The sequence below is a fragment of the Cebus imitator genome, unplaced genomic scaffold (genome assembly GCF_001604975.1).
Source record: "Cebus imitator isolate Cc_AM_T3 unplaced genomic scaffold, Cebus_imitator-1.0 Scaffold142, whole genome shotgun sequence".
NCBI classification, from domain to species: Eukaryota; Metazoa; Chordata; class Mammalia; order Primates; family Cebidae; genus Cebus; species Cebus imitator.
In genome coordinates, this window is record NW_016107457.1 from 4,693,383 (window position 1) to 4,709,518 (window position 16,136).

At 39.0% G+C, this 16,136-nt stretch overlaps 1 protein-coding gene across 1 annotated transcript in view; it reads left to right on the forward strand.

The window, feature by feature from the left end:
- Positions 1 to 10,705, forward strand: part of ZNF365 (zinc finger protein 365) — a 101,380-nt gene extending 90,675 nt beyond the window's left edge. The window contains exon 5 of the mRNA XM_017542322.2: positions 10,302 to 10,705. Within this exon, the coding sequence (XP_017397811.1) occupies positions 10,302 to 10,637 (336 nt within the window). The 3' untranslated portion in view covers positions 10,638 to 10,705. The remainder of the gene's footprint in view (positions 1 to 10,301) is intronic.
- Positions 10,706 to 16,136: the final 5,431 nt, after the last annotated feature.

A 16,136-nucleotide genomic window follows, 5' to 3' on the forward strand; every position in this document is an offset into this window, starting at 1 on the left:
GAAGAATTATAAAAGAAGATGAAACATAGGCTTACCAGTACGATCCTGAAGACAAAGCACAATCAAAGCTATGGCTACCAAGAGGCAGAAGGGGCCCAGTCACAGCAAAAGCAGACCAGTCGAGAGCAAAGGTCATGGCAACAGTTATGTGGGATGCTCAAGGCATTTTGCTGTTGACTTTCTGGAGAGCCAAAGAAATCATGACATCTATTTATTATAGACTGTTTTGAGCACTTTAGTCAAACAAAGCTTTAGCAGAAAAATGCCTAGGAAAGTTTTACCAGAGTCCTTCTCCACCATGACAATGTTTCTACTCAGTCCTCTCATCAAATAAGGGCAATTTTATGAGAATTTTGATGGGAAATCACTACATATTTACCTTACAGTCCTGATTTGGCTTCTTCTGAATTGTTTTTCTTTTGTAATCTTAAAAAATCTGTAAAGGGAACCCATTTTTCTTCAATTAGTAATGTAAAAAAGCACTGAATTGACATAGTTAAGTACCCTGTTTTTTAGGGATGGATGGAAAGGCTAGTACCATCACTTACAAAAGTGCCTTGAACTTGGTGGAGCTTGTATTGAGAAATAAAGTTTTTATTTTTAATTTATCTTTGAATTCCATTTTTCCATGAACTTTTTGAAGTCTCATTAGATATGTATATGTGTTAAAATGATAGAACAAACTGATTTGTAAATTTGCACTTCATTATATATTATAATAATAACGATGGTGATGATAAGTATTATTACTGTATGCTGGGAACGAGGCCAAACACTTGGTAGGAACTATCTCACTTAATATTTACAGTAAGCCTGTGACGTACTCTTATTATCCCCATTTTACTTGCGAGAAAACTGACACTGAGGTTAATTAAGTGTCTGAAATCACAGAGGTAGCAACTGGTGAAGCCAGTACTTGAAATGATGTCTCATTTCAAAACCTGTCTCTTAACCATGATGCAATACCACTTGCCTTCTCAAGACATTAAATATTCTTCTATTGTCTTTTAGTGGGTATATCATAATATAGATGAAACTACTGTTATTAGTAATATATGGTAGTTTCAGCTTCTAGTAGTATAAGTAACAGTGTGATGAACATCCTTTTAGATAAATATTTGCCTATAACTTTACTTAGTTTCCCCTGAATACTGATCTAGATATAAGGATTTAAACAGCTTACTTGGGATTGATCCAGGAAACATCAGTAAGGCAAGTATGAAAGAGAAAGGAGGAAAGTCAGTACAGGATTTGCTAATGAGCAAATCACCACCAAGGGCAACTGAGGCCCGATTCCACTATCAACCCTGGGAGTCTGTTCCGAACTCACAGCTATCCCCATTGAGGGTGAGGAATCCTTAACTTCTATCATTAGTTGAGGACTGCATCCAGGCCTGTTAACTCCTTGCCTTCCAGCCAGCCTAACTTGTGATTACTCTCCTCACCCAGAAAGGATCCCAAGCAGAAAGTTGCCAGTGCTGGCAGTTAGAAACTACATTGCATGCATACACAGGATAAAGATGGGCACTGACAGCATCTGCTACAGCATATGTCCTTGATGTTTTCTTTCTGGATAAATTTAGAATAGATACAAATCTCAAACATAATAACTTTTGATTGCCAAGTTGACCCACAGAAAGGTTGTTAACAGTTTATACATACCTTCTGTGCTATGACAGGTTTGCTATGTTTAGATATTCATTGTGTGTAAAAATATATCTCATTTTGCATTTTCTTGATCAGTATTGCAGTCACACTTTAGAAATATCAATATATATTTATTGGTAAAATTAGGTTGTGTGTGTGTTGCCTTTCATTTATTTTGATTATTTGTTTCTGTTGGAGTGTTCATCCTTTTAATTTACTATTTTTTAATGTGTTGCAAATTTTTTTCCTAGTTCGTTCTTTGCCTTTTAATCTTTATAATTTCATTAACATGGAAGAGTTTTAACCTTTTATATACCTTCATCTGTATATACCTTATCTATTTCCTTCATAAACTTGGATTATTCATGCATTTTTTTACCTTAAAAATGTTTAAAACCTCTGGTAAATTTGCCTGGTGTTTAATTTGTACTTTGAGGTAAGGATCAAATATGTAATCTATCTTTCTCATAATGATTTGAAATGCCACCATTTACTTAATTCATATGAAACAGAGCAATCTATTGAAAGCAAAAATTGAGGGACTTCTTGATTGAATGGTTTGTATTTCTTGTATTTTCTGGCATCCATAATTGGAATAGCAAAAGGCAGTATATCACAGTAACTGCTAATTTAAAAATTTTAAGCTGTTGATATTCATATTAGTTTATGACTATTTGGCTTACTATTGCAAAATCCTGGCTACCTATACCTCATACCCACCATTGCTTATATTCTTGGCATGGAGGTACAAAAAAAACTGCATGATTATTCTCTAATTTCCTGTATTTTTTAAATATTCCAGCCTACAAGTCACAGTCATAACATCATCTAAAAAACACATTATTTAAAATTTTTATTGTAAACATAACTTGAACCTGATTTTTAAGTTACCTTGTCTCCAAGAGGTAGCACTGTCTTCAGCAGGATACATTATTTGGTTATAAAGTAAAGTTCTAAAAATTGTTACATGTTGAATCAGCCACCAAGGACTCCTTATGTTTCCACAAATGCAATTATCAGTAGCATAAGAATGGAAATTGCTTGTAAGTGTTCAAGCGTCAACAATCTGCCTTTTCTGATGGTGTAGTTATATGGGAGAAGTGAGCCAGAACTGGGGTGCACCGCACAATACACAGCCTGCTACTTAGCTATCAGGCTCCCTGATTTAATATGCACCTGTCGTAGATTACATTTGCCATTTTCCAAGTGGTGCCCTTCAAGCTGAGTCCACGTGGCGTCCTCCCACTCTGTTAAAATGTCAAGGGGTTGCTCATCACAAGTGTTTGAGAAAACTTGTTGTTCTAACAAAAGAAGCCTCACAATGGCCTCCTGTCAATACTGTCAATGGAATGAATCTTCTCCAGAAAGCATTCCCATATCTTTCTGCTATCAGTTGAATTGTACCCCACTCCCAATTCCTACGTCAAGGTCCTAACCCCGAGTATTCACATGGCGTCTTTACAGAGGTAATCCATTTAAAATGAGGTCATTTAGAGTAGATCTTAACCCAATGTCACAGGTGTTCTTAAAAAGGAAGATTTGAACACAGGCAATATGTAGAGGGAAGATAATGTGAAGCGATGCCATTCTCTACAAGCCAAGGAACACCCGATGCTTGCAGAGTGAGGAGAGGGGCCTGTGACTGAGCCTTCCCTGGTGCTTTCAGAGTGACCATGGCTCTGTGTTCACCTGGATTGTAGACTTGTAGACTGCAGAACTGTGAGACGATACATTTCTGTTGTTTAAGCCACTTGGCCTATGGTACTTTGTGATGGCAGTCCTAGCAAATTAATACACTTTCCTTGCCTGTTTTACTTTTTTGTACTCTCAAAGCATTCTGCCTATACTTCTAGAGAGATTTATCACATTTTCCTGAATTTTAGTCTTTCCTAATTGTTGGTGAATGGGTAATATGGATATGGGAAAAATTCCAAGTATAGAATATAATAAACAACTAATAATATATATATATTAAATAATAATAAACAGACTTCGGGTGAAAACGGAGTCTCCTCAGCTGGTTCCCTAGTGCACTCTCCCTTCCAAGAGGCAACCACTGTGACCTGTATCTTATATTTTTAGTTACCTGATCATCTAGTTTAGATCTTTATTTCCTTTCATTGGCCATAGACTCCCTTGGGAAAGAGACCATTCATTCCTTCTGTGTAATCTTAGCTCTCCGTAAATGTGACTTTACGGAACTGTTTTCTGGGTAGATTCAGGCAGATGGATGCATAAAATTCAAGTTAGGTTTAAGGCTCTGATTCCTGGTAAAATCCAAACACTCCTGTTATTTAGTCATTTACCCCTTTGCAGGTCAAGTGGGACCTGAGGGAAGATTATGCTTGGGGGTAGAGCGAGGAGACAGTAAGGAACCTGGGCAAAGTTGGGGAAATTCAGTGGAAAGAAAGTCATCAAAGAGGAAGTAAAAATTTTGTTGATCTGACTTCTCCTTTGTGGTTCTCATAGTTCCCTAGTAATTGACTTTGAATAGGAGCAACCTAGCTCCTGTTTGTTAATCTGAGAGGCAGTCTAATATCCTGGTTATGAGTTTCGATTTGGGGGTTGGACTGCCTGTGTTTCTAATATTAGTTCTACTACTGGTTAGTTATGTGACATTGAACAAGTACTTCCACCCTCTGTAATGAAGTTCTTCTGGAAAATGAAGAAAACAAATAGTATCTTCTTCTTATAGTCGTTACAAGGATGAAATGGGCTAAAGCTAGAACCATCCCTGGTACATAGTAAATGCTGTATTAGATGTATTACTAAGTCACCTATAAACTGTCCCACTGTAGGTTTGTTAGCGTATCAGTTAGAATGCTTTTCTGGCAGCAAGTTGCAGAAAACCAAACAAAAAGGAGCTCAAAGAATAAAGATGTTCATTATTTACTGTAACAAGAACTCGAGAGGTTGATTTCAGGGTCGATAATTCAGTGGCTGGTTGACAACACCAAGAATGAAGATTCCTTCTTTCTTAAGAACACCAAAGTTTGAGGGATGGGCATCTCAGCATGTTGGCTTTTGCCTTCAGTCGTGTCTCCTCAGAGTCACAGAATGTCTGTCACTGTTCCAGGAGTCACAGATAGCCCTATTAACATTGAGAGCCAGAGAGTTAGAAAAGGGAGTACCCCCCTGCCGCCCACCACCAGTCCCTTTGAAAGAACAAGTAAAGAGTGTTCCCAGAAATTGCCAGACATTTTCTCATGTTTCATTGGCTAGAATTGGACCACATGTCCATGCTTAAGCAATTATTGGATGTGCAGTAAGAATCCCATGCTCATGGCTGGGGCCACCTTCCGTGAAAGATATGGCCAGAGCAGGGCACACAAAATCAGGACTCTGCTAGCCTAGAAAAACAGTAGTAGGTCAGTAACAGGTATCTCTACCACACTTAGTTTGCTTTTTGATTTCTGCATGGAGTTGCTGAAATTTCAGTTTTCTTACTTGTTTATTTATTCCCATAAATTATTTTTGTTTTGTTTTGCCTTAAGGTGTACCTTTGGCCTCAGTTACATTGTCGTGGAAAGTAATACTCTTTGTCATTTCGTGTGTGTTTGAGGGTTTGAAAAAGAGAGAGACAGAGACAGAGAGACTGTGTTTTTGTGAGAGCCTATTTTTCTCTCCAGTTCCTCTAAGGAAACCACCATTCAATCTTCTTTACCCAGCTGTTCACACTTCCTAGGTAATCTCATCAGTGTTCATGGTCTCAACTACTGCCAATAGGCCAGTGATTCTCAAATCTCATTGTCCACCTCAGATCTCTTCTGATTTCAGATATGCATATTCGTTTTCTTGATGGAAGTCATTATTTGCCTATCTTATAGGAATCACAAAAAAGTCCAAAATTAAACATTTTCTCCTAGTTGACATAACTAACCATCAAAAAGAACAGGGCCTCATGGCACAGTGGAGTAGCTTCAGTTCACCTGGCCTTGTCTCTGATTGTATGTTTCTGACATGCTTAATTTCTCTGGATCCTGCCCTGCCAACTTGACCAACTTTTCCATTAACTGTCTCAATGTCCAACCCTCCTTCTTTACTTTATGACCTTTAAGTAAGCGGTTTCCTTTTGGACAGTGCCTCTTGGGCTAAGTCCTGATGAGAATGTACCTTAGTACAGGTGGAGCTCTCCAGCCTGCTCTCTTGCCCCTCATGAGGTTCCCAAGGCCACTCTGGCAAGACATGGCCTTTCTCCTGGCCACGGCCAGCTCCCTTCCCCTATTTCAACCATAGAGGGTTGGTTACAAGTTTGTCATTATCACCTAATTCTTCACAATGGACAAGTGGCCTATCAAATGGGATAGGGGGACAGAAGCCTTATAATTGGGATGACTCAAATTCAATAGAAAGACATAAAGCCAGGTGCAGTGGCATGAACCTATAGTCCCATCTACTCTGGAGGCTCTGGTGGGAGGATCGTTTGAGCCCAGGAGTTCAAGGCTGAAGGGTGCCATGATTGAGCCTATAAATGGCCACTACATTGGGCAACACAGGGAGACCCTGTCTCTAAATAAAATGATAAAATGAAATTAAAAAGACATTTAAAAATACTGTATAATTGTGACTGGTCACTATGAACTGAAATTAAAGAAAACCATACCACTGCATGCAGCCTTGAAAGCAAATTGTAAAACGCTGAGAGATGACAAAGCTCTCTCGGGGTAGAAGAGAGGGAGCTTGCACTCTTTTCTCAAGCTCACCCAGCTTCAGCCAGATCCCTGGCATAGGGCCCCATCTAGGAAATGCCCCAAGTTCTTCAACTGAAGAAGTGGGAGTCACATTTCCTCCCAGTGAGTTCACTGGCCCTGAGGGTACCATGGCAGGATGAAGTCTTGTTTCTAGAAGAAGCTAGTTTTTCTGCGACAGGCCCAATTAAGCCACCAGCTGCGAACAATTATTTAAAAAGCCAATCAGGTGCAGGCGGCTGGGTAGTGTGGGGGCTGGACCGAAATCTTAGCAGACTCTTGGCTGCCTAAAACTTCAATTTTATTTGTATTTATGAAGCCCCTCTTAAAACACAGATGGATCTTATTGAAGCTCCTACTTACAGTATCCTAACATCCTGAGGGGTGTTAGAATACTGTACGGCGGGAGCCAAGGTCGAGGTTTACCGTCTGAGAAGTTATTAGAGACATATTAAGAAATCTTGGATTTTCCTGTTCTATGCCTATTTTTCTGTGGGGTGAGGAAGGGTTTCTATGGCCCAGGGACCTACACCTATTGTACTTTTTCCTCATGCAGGAGAAAAATCTTCTTTTAGAAAAGGACCCCAAATAATTCAGTTATTTTTATGCAGGTCTCCAGGGCTGCGCAGACTTGAGCTTTGCAGTGGTTTTCAAACTGTTCCTCAGAACCACCTAGGTTTGATAGAGTTTCTACAAAGCCTGATTTGGGAGGAAAGGTATGCCACAGTTGGGATTCTAACTAATCTTTTCTTTCAGGTATTAAAGAAAGTTTGATTTGTAAAGTTCTAAGTTAAAGAATTGAAGGCTTAATTTGGGATATCAGTCAACAATTAGATATTTTGGAGGGATGAGAAACATTTATGTAGCTCTGAAATTTACCATGCATATATTGCTTATGACATGGAACCCTAACTAAGGTCATAGCTAAGGTTACAGTTAGAGAAAAAGATTTTTCTAGCACCTGATGCCAAAGCAGCTGTTAAGGCTGAGATCTTGTGTTAGGAACTTCAAGGTGGGCTTATCTAATTCCTCTTCCATAGAAGTTCTAGAGAAAAAGGTGGAATGCATAAGTCAAATGGTTAAGGAAGCCAAATTAGATGTCATACTGTTCTAAGAGCTTGATCTTAATTGTTTTTATAATTGAAGCAGCCTTGTTCTATGTCATGAATGCTGTCTGTCAGCACTGTTTGCATTTCAGAAAGCAGAAAAATGCCTTTTACTGTTTCATGCTGTTAGGGTGCTTGTGCATTGGAACCCATTCATGTTTCCTATCTTGTCTTATTAGTGGGCAATGTCCATCATATATGACTGAGAGAGAAAAAATAGCTGTATCTTAAAATTTGATTTACTATACTGTGATTAATTACTTTTGTCACCTGGAAGCATATAGTAAGTAAAAAAATTCAGCATTTTGTTACTGAGTTCATTTTCTGTGCCAGTTACCATGCCTGGCATGGGGAGGGATTAAAAAGTGGAGCCAGACTCAGTCCCTGCACTCAAGTGGCTCATAGTCTAATGTAATAGAAAGGACTGAATATAATTCGAAGAAAATTCCAAGTGCATATGTGAGGTGGGAGAGCTAAATAATGAATGAGACTAGGGTAGGTTTTGAAATGAAGCAGCAAAAGAAGAGAACACTAACTTAAATAAATGAAAAGAGACTGACATCTTAGAGGCATCCCGGTGAAAATTTGAAACACTAAACATAAAACAATGATCCTAAACTTTTCTAGAGGAGAAAAAGAAAGGCAACTAAAAAGTCCAAGAAAACTAAATGCTAGATAAGAAAATCAGTTCAAATATGAAACAAACAAATGTATCAATAATTTGTATCACTGAATGTTTAGTGCTTTATCCTTTAGATATGTGAGATGATATTCCCTTCTTTATAGGTCCAGGTACATTATTTGGCATTATGGTGAATAATCTTTACATTATCATAATATTGTTAGCACTGTTTATTGCTCTGATCATCAGAATGAACTAGGTTATGCTGCATAGGACCCCAAGTCTTAGTGCTTCCAACATCAAAAGGTTTCTTCCTCATACTAAATGCCCATCACAGGTCAGCTGAAACCCAGATGTATGTTATCCTCATTTGGGTGGCCAAACTTTCGCTGGAATGTTGTCAATCTCATGGCAGAGAAAAGAGACATGGTGACTCATGTCTCTTAACACTCCTGCCCAGGAATAACAAACATCACTTTCACCCACATTTCATTGGCCAAGGCAAGTCACATGGCTACTCTTGAATTCAATGTGGGATGTGTGTTTATAATCTTACAACAGGTGGCACCACAGAAAGAGAAACAGAAATACTTGGTGAACGGTAACACAAACTGTCACAGTCCATCTTTCTGGTATTCAGCTATTCATATCCTCCTTTTTCCACAAGCTAAACACACTTACCCCTTCTCCAAGAAAGACAACCAGAAGTCCCAAACAGTAATTTGGATTTCACCTTTACTTCTAAGGAAAAGGCCAGTCAGTATCTTCAGGTGATAGGAGATAGTCTCTGTATCAGGTGTGGATAGAGCTTTTCTTGATCCAAAGCTGCAGAAAGAAATGGAGAAATCATCTGCCTCTCACATGCCCAATATACAGTGATGGCACAGGGACAATGACCATAGTAAACATGCCCATTTGGAAAGGTGAAAAATAGGGGACTCACAACTGCCACCAGTCTCCATCAATTCTGAAATCCCCCAGGAGGATATTATCTCAGAGAGGGAAGGATTTCTTGATTAGGCCATGGTTCTATTCCCTGGGCATAGCTCCCAGACATTTTCTCCCCTTAGCCCTTTGCTCTATCCTATGGGAAGTCTTCCTTTTACACTATTGTCTTTGGCTACATCTCAAGAAAGAATTATAGAACATGATCTCCTTGGGGTCTAGAGAAATTTCTCCCACTGTTTCAGCTCAAGCAGGAAGGATGAGGAAGAAGCAAAGTCATTTTAAGTCTTAACCAATGTTTTAAAATTTAGGCTAGTAGTTCTATTGGCAGTACAATTTAAAAAGCTTAACTTTGTATCTACTTGATTCTTGTCAAAGAATTTTATTCTGTTTTGAAATATGCCTCTGTAGACATGTTTAACTGCTAGTACCTTGCATCTATCAGACTTTCCTAGGAGACCAACACCTTTAATCTCTTCTCCCTGAGCCATTCTGTCCAATTAAAGGGATTTACTGAATGCCATCTTAAGGGGTTGAAAAGTTCCAATAAATGGAACACAGAAACTCCTTGATTTGATCCTTGCCATGAGGCTGAATTTTAGTAGAACTTTGTTGTTCAAAGACATATCTATATTCCTCCCACATAGAAGAAAACCAGAACATTTTATAATTAGAAACATAGTCTGTCATAATTACTCTTAATTTTAGAGTCAACATATAGAAAAAGCACAGAAGACAACTACAGCCATACTGTAGAATTGGAGCACTAAAAACCTTCACCATATGAAAAGAAGAACATAGCTGACAAAGGTAGGAAGATAAAAGTGGTGTGTGAAAACTACCTTCTTAAATAGAAGTCTTGCCCCATACCTCTGGCTCATCCAGCTTTATCCTGTACTCATGGTGATTATATAACTTACCATCTGAATCAGGACACTCTTGAGAGTTGGTGCTATTAATAATTACTTCAGGAAAACGGATAAAAACAGAGACTGTCCTATTCAAATCAGGATGTATAATTCCTTAACCTGAACTGCCACTCAGCTCATGATCCCAATTACAGACGTTGCTGGAATGGTATGAATTCTCAGTTGCAGAAAAAGATGCTCCTTGCATCAATCATAATTTGGCAGCACATACGTGAAGAGTTGCCAGTACAACTGTTTGCCAGGACCCATGGTTGAAACCACTTCCTTTTTTTACTATTGTTGCTGGCACCTAGATGCCACTGCCAACTCTACTAACTTTCCTTTTGGCTGTTATGACTACAAGTCTGCAAACTTTTATGACTAGGAGTCTGCAATTGTGGAAGAATTAACTTTGAATGATGTGATTCTGGATGAGGACTTGCATGGAGAGAATCACAAGTTAATTGTGCCAGGGAAGCTTTCGTTCATTCAACAAATATTTAGTGAGCATGTTTTACATGCCAGGTACTTTACAAGACATTTGGGCTACTTGGTGTCTTTACTCACAAGGAGTGGGTTCAAATTCCCAGTGCATGAGCTCCAGGTCCTCCCTAGCAAGCCTGCAGACTTCCTAGGGGCACAGCCTACCCCTCATGCTTTGAGTTTCTCATGTAACCCATCACAGGAAGTGGAAGAGGCTTCAGAATATCTATCCCTATGAGATAGAATCATACTCTATTTAGCTTGAGACATGGCAGTACTCAGTTGTTAAATATAGTTATTGTGTAATTTATTTATTAAATTCCATTCCCTTGGCAAAACAAAGTCTAGTTCCCCACCCAAAGCAAAGCACTCCACTGTTTGAGGAAGTGCAGTTTAGTTTGTTTCAGAAGTATTTTTGCCAGAATACTGAAATCCTTTCCCGAAGCAATGTTATCTTGCTCTTCCCAGAATTAGCGACCTTACAACATGGGCTGAGGTTGAAGTGTTTTTTAGTTTAAGGCATCTTTAGCACAGCCTTATTTGAAATGAAGCATATTCTGAGTTTCTCTTAGTCTTTTAAGATGTCGATTGAAAATCCATCATGACTGCATTTGAAGTATTTATGAAACTGTCAGCTTGAGAAACACATCTGCTCATTTTTTTCTGGAATTACTTCACTTAACAGAGGGGCTCAAATTTGGTTGTCTTCTCATGATTTAAATGGCCTGCACCTCATTAGTGTTGCCAGCATTTATTTAATAAAATCAAATCAGAATAGCATTTAATTTAGTTTTAATAGGATATTTAATGTAGGTTAACAAAATATCAATTGATTATTAAAATGGAGAGTGCTGAGGTATAACAGATATGTGAGATATAAATCTTGTTGCTATGCCATTAATTCAGAATTACATAAGCAATAAATGTCTAATTAGATTCTTAGTAGTGATGAGTCGTAAGCATTTATTGAGATTCAATAAGATTGATGTTTTAGACTTGTGCTAAAGACCACAGCTTAATTAAGAAAAGAGGAACAAACCTTTGTTCCCGTTTTCACCAGTCTTTGCCATGTTTTATTTCATATAATATTAAGCTGGAGGGGTGGCAGACAGAGGGGTGTGATCCAAGTGTGGTACCTCAGGTAATCCCACAGTGGTCAATAAAAGAGTACAGGGCTGATTCTTCTCTGATAAGCTTGGATTTTGGGACTTTGAATAAGACTGACTGATTTCTTTTCTTTTCTTTTTCTCTTTATTCCTTTTTTGAGGCAAAGTCTTGCTCTGTCGTCCAGGCTGGAATACAGTGGCATGATCTCAACTCACTGCACCTCAACCTCTTGAGTTCAAGCAATTTTCCTACTGCAGCTTCCCAAGTAGCTGGGACCACAGGCATAGGTCATCATGCCCAGCTAATTTCTCTATTTTTAGTAGAGATGGGATTTTTCGATGTTGGCCAGGCTGATCTTGAACTTCTGACCTCGGGTGATCCACCTTCCTTGACCTCCCAAAGTGCTGGGATTATAGGCATGAGCCACTACGCCCAGGCAGGGACTCACTGATTTCTAAAGTTCTTCTCCTGTAGAGAAGTTTGGAGATTCAGCATGACATGGCAATCTAGTCAGACCATTTGAGTAGCACACAGTGAAAAGTGGCCCAGCACCAATCCCATCTTAAATGGAGGAAGAACAGATCACTTATATAGTGGGATTTTAGGAGTTCTTGCTACCCCAAAACATTTCTCCTGCTTCTCTGTCATACTCCTTGAAAATAATTCAATTATTTCTTTGGGCTCAAGGTATTATTACCTCTTGATTCCCAGATTATACAAGATGGCAATAAAGTCTGGAAACATAGGTAATTTTACAAGATAGATGGATAATTGATATGAAAAATAGATCATATGTTCAATAAGATTACATAATGACACTCACTGTGTTGTCCCTTGATAAAAATGCATAGCTCAATGTGCTGTGCAAAATTGCAAGTAATGCATTTCATTAATGCAGTATTTCATCAACTCCTATACATGCGTATGTGATGAATTGCCTTATTTGTGTCTCTGATTTTCATTGAAGAAACCTGCGTCATTAGCATACGCCAGAAGAAGTAATCAAGTGGTTCAATCTGCAAGAAATGATTTATCTGTGCCTCTAGAGCTGTATTATGTATATGTGTATTATGGCCACACTCTGTATTTTAAGCTAATATTCATCAGTTCTCTAATATAATTTAGAAAATTAATCAAACTGCTTACTTGGCACATGTCATGGAGATACTTTGACTTTGGAATTAAACACATGAAATCAAACGCTTCTGCAACTTACTTAACTTCTCTGGGCATAATGATACCGAGTCCATGGTGTTATTGAAGGAATTAAATGAGATCATGTATTAAAAATGCCCAGCACAGTATCTCCTACATTTTTCTGGATAAAATAGATAAAATATATGTTGGTGTCCTTTATTCTTCCCTGTTCTCTCCTACCCTTTTCCCTACCTCTTATCAACTCATTGCCCCCTCTCTTTTCTTTAGGAGAGGACAGATGGAACGCTAATTCTTAGATGGGAGTGTGGCTTAGTGTGGTGGAAGGCTGAGGCAGGAAGTGGAGGAAGCGCAAAGAACAACAAAAGGGAAGGTAGTAGAATTCCTTCTTGCTGCTCACATTTTTGTCTCAGGCCAATCCCAGCCTAGCTCAGCACTGAAAACAAACCCAGCTATAGCTGTTGGAGGCACCAGGTTGCTCTGCTACAGAGGTTAAGTACCTTAGAGCCGCTCCTTTCTCTACTGGAGCTCCCCTATGGCAACGCCACTGCCTCCCTTAGTTGTGTATTCCTCGACTAGGCAACTCTGAGAAGGAGCCAGGCAAACCTTACGGGTATAAACACTATTTTCTGGCTTATAGTTGTTTGTGCATCATTAATTTATTCATTCAATTATTCATTTGCAAACATCCCCTGGAAGCGTCCCCTAGTTCCATGACCTCTGCAAATCTCTGTGGATAGATAATTCAGAGAGGTTCACAGCTGAACATAGATACCTGCTTGCATTGCCTTCTCATACTTGGAAAACCTGTACCTGTTATAATAGGAAACTTCCAAAGAAAGGAAATCATTAAAAATCATTCAAATTTTCATCTTCAAGGTCAAGCAGTAAGTAAGAAATTTGACTTTTTCCCTAGAAAACTCGACGTCGGAAGCTATGGGTATATATTTCCCCTTTTTATTGCTTTCCTTATTAGTAAGACTTGGGTATAGGAATCTGACTGTGAGAAAGGGTCTAATAATCAAGGCTCCTTTCTTTGCTGTTATTTTGGTGGTTTCCTCTGTTAGTTAGATCTCCACCAAAAGTTAAAAAAGAAAGAAAGATTAATTAGGCAGGTTTATTTTATTTCTTCTATCACAAGCAACAATTTTCCAAATCTCCTCCCAGGTTTAAGCAATTCTCCTGCCTCAGCCTCCTGAACACCTTGGACTACAGGCACATGCCACCATGCCCGGCTAATTTTTTTGTATTTTTAGTAGAGGTGGGGTTTAACCATGTTGGCCAGGCTGGTCTCAAACTCCTGACCTCAAGTGATCCACCCACCTCAGCTTCCCAAAGTGCTGGGATTACAGGCATGAGCCATCACACCCAGCCATAATCAATTTTCATACACGTCTAATTAGATCTTAAAAAGAATGCAATCTTGGACTGTTGACTACAAGTTCCATGCCTACATCAAACTTTTAAGTTATGCTATGCAAATCTATACTTTTACTAGTTTTATCTTTTCTACTTGATCTACAAATTTCTGAGAGAAATATATTAAAATATCTCACTGTGATTCTGAATTAGTTTCCCTTTGTGATTCTTTCAAATTTTGTTTTACATATTTTTAAATCACTAGGTGTATGGAGGCTCACAGTTTATATATCATCATGGTGGATTATAAAACTACTCTTTTGCTTTCTAAGGTCCACAGATCCTAGAAAGCATCTGTTCATTCATGAATCACATAGGTAACAAAATATTACAAGCTGCAGGTGTTAGTATGTAATGTGATTTGGCTCTGTGTCCCCACCCAAATCTCATTTTGGATTGAAATAATTGCCACGCATCATGGGAGGAGCCGGGGGGAGGTAATTTTGCTTATTGTGATGCTTTAAAAATTGGAGTGATCAAATTTAATAACTTATTCTATTTTGAATCAAGCTTTTGCTATCTTGTTCAAGAAATCATTGTTTACTGTGAGATCATAGTGTTCTCCACTATTTTCTTCTAAAGCTTTTTAGGGTTTTCTTACATTATGGTTTAAATCCATTGGGAGGTTGTTTTTATGTATTATGTGAGGCAATGATCTAATTTTACTTTTTCTATATGAAAAACAATTTTTCCTATGCGGCAACAATTGATTAATTCATCTGTATTAGGTCATTCTTGCACTGCTATAAAAAAAGAAAATACCTGAGGGCCAGATGCCATGGCTCATGCCTGTAATCCCAGCACTTTGGGAGGCCGAGGAGAGCAGATCACTTGAGGTCAGGAGTTCAAGACCAGCCTGGCCAACATGGTGAAACTCCATCGCCACTAAAAATAAAAAAAAAAAAAAAAAATACAAAAATTAGCCAGGTGTGGTGGCTGGGGCCTGTAATCCCAGCTACTTGGGAGGCTGGGGCAGGAGAATCACTTGAACCTGGGAGGAGGAGGCAGTGAGCTGAGGTTGCACCACTGCACTCCAGCCTGAATGACAGAGAGAGACTCCACCACCACCCCTCCTCCAAAAAAAAGACACCTGAGACTGGATAAGAGGCTTAATTGGTTTGTGGTTCTGCAGGTTCTACTGCCTGCAGACCTGCAAACCAATTAAATGCTGGTATCTGCTCAGCTCCTGGGGTGGCCTCAGGAACCTTCCGATCATGGTGGCAGGCAAAGGGGGAACAAGGCATCTCACATGGTGGGAGCAGGAACAAGACCAGGGTTAGAGAAGGGCAACACATTTTTAAACGACCAGATCTCATGAGAACTCCCTACTATCATGAGAATAACACTCAGAGATGGTGAGAAACACCTCCGTGATCCAATCACCTCCCGCCAGGCCCCACCTCCAGAACTGGGGATTACAATTCTACATGAGGTTTGGGCAGGGACACAGACCTAAACCGTATCACCATCCCTCAGATTTGACATTGCCTCCTCTGTCATGCACCTAAAGCCCGCGTACACTTCATGTCATTCCTAGGCTCTAGATTCTGTTCTGATCATCTGTTTATCAATCCCTCCTCAATACCACCTTGTCCTGATTACTGCTATAGCTTCATAACTAACCTGGAGATCATGTCGTACAGGTCTGTACTCTTTGTTCTCCTTTAAGAATACTTTTAGCTATTGGCTATTCTTGATTATTTTCTGACTTCTTTACGAACCACGTAATTTTTAAAGTATCATGAAAAATACAATTGACTTCCTATCAACGCAGAATTAATTTATAGACTATAAGTCTCCTACTGAGTACTGCTTTAATAATAAATCTATAAATCTCCTACTGAGTACTGCTTTTAGCTCATATTCTGAAATGTAGTACTGTTTTCAGTACTGAATTGTTTAATCTTCAAATTTTTTCCTCCTTAACAATTAAGGTTTTTTTTTTTTTTTTTTTTTTTTTGAGACAAAGTCTCGCTCTGTCACCCAGGCTGGAGTGCAGTGGTGCCATCTCAACTCACTGCAACCTCCACTGCAACCTCCGCCTCCCGGGTTCAAG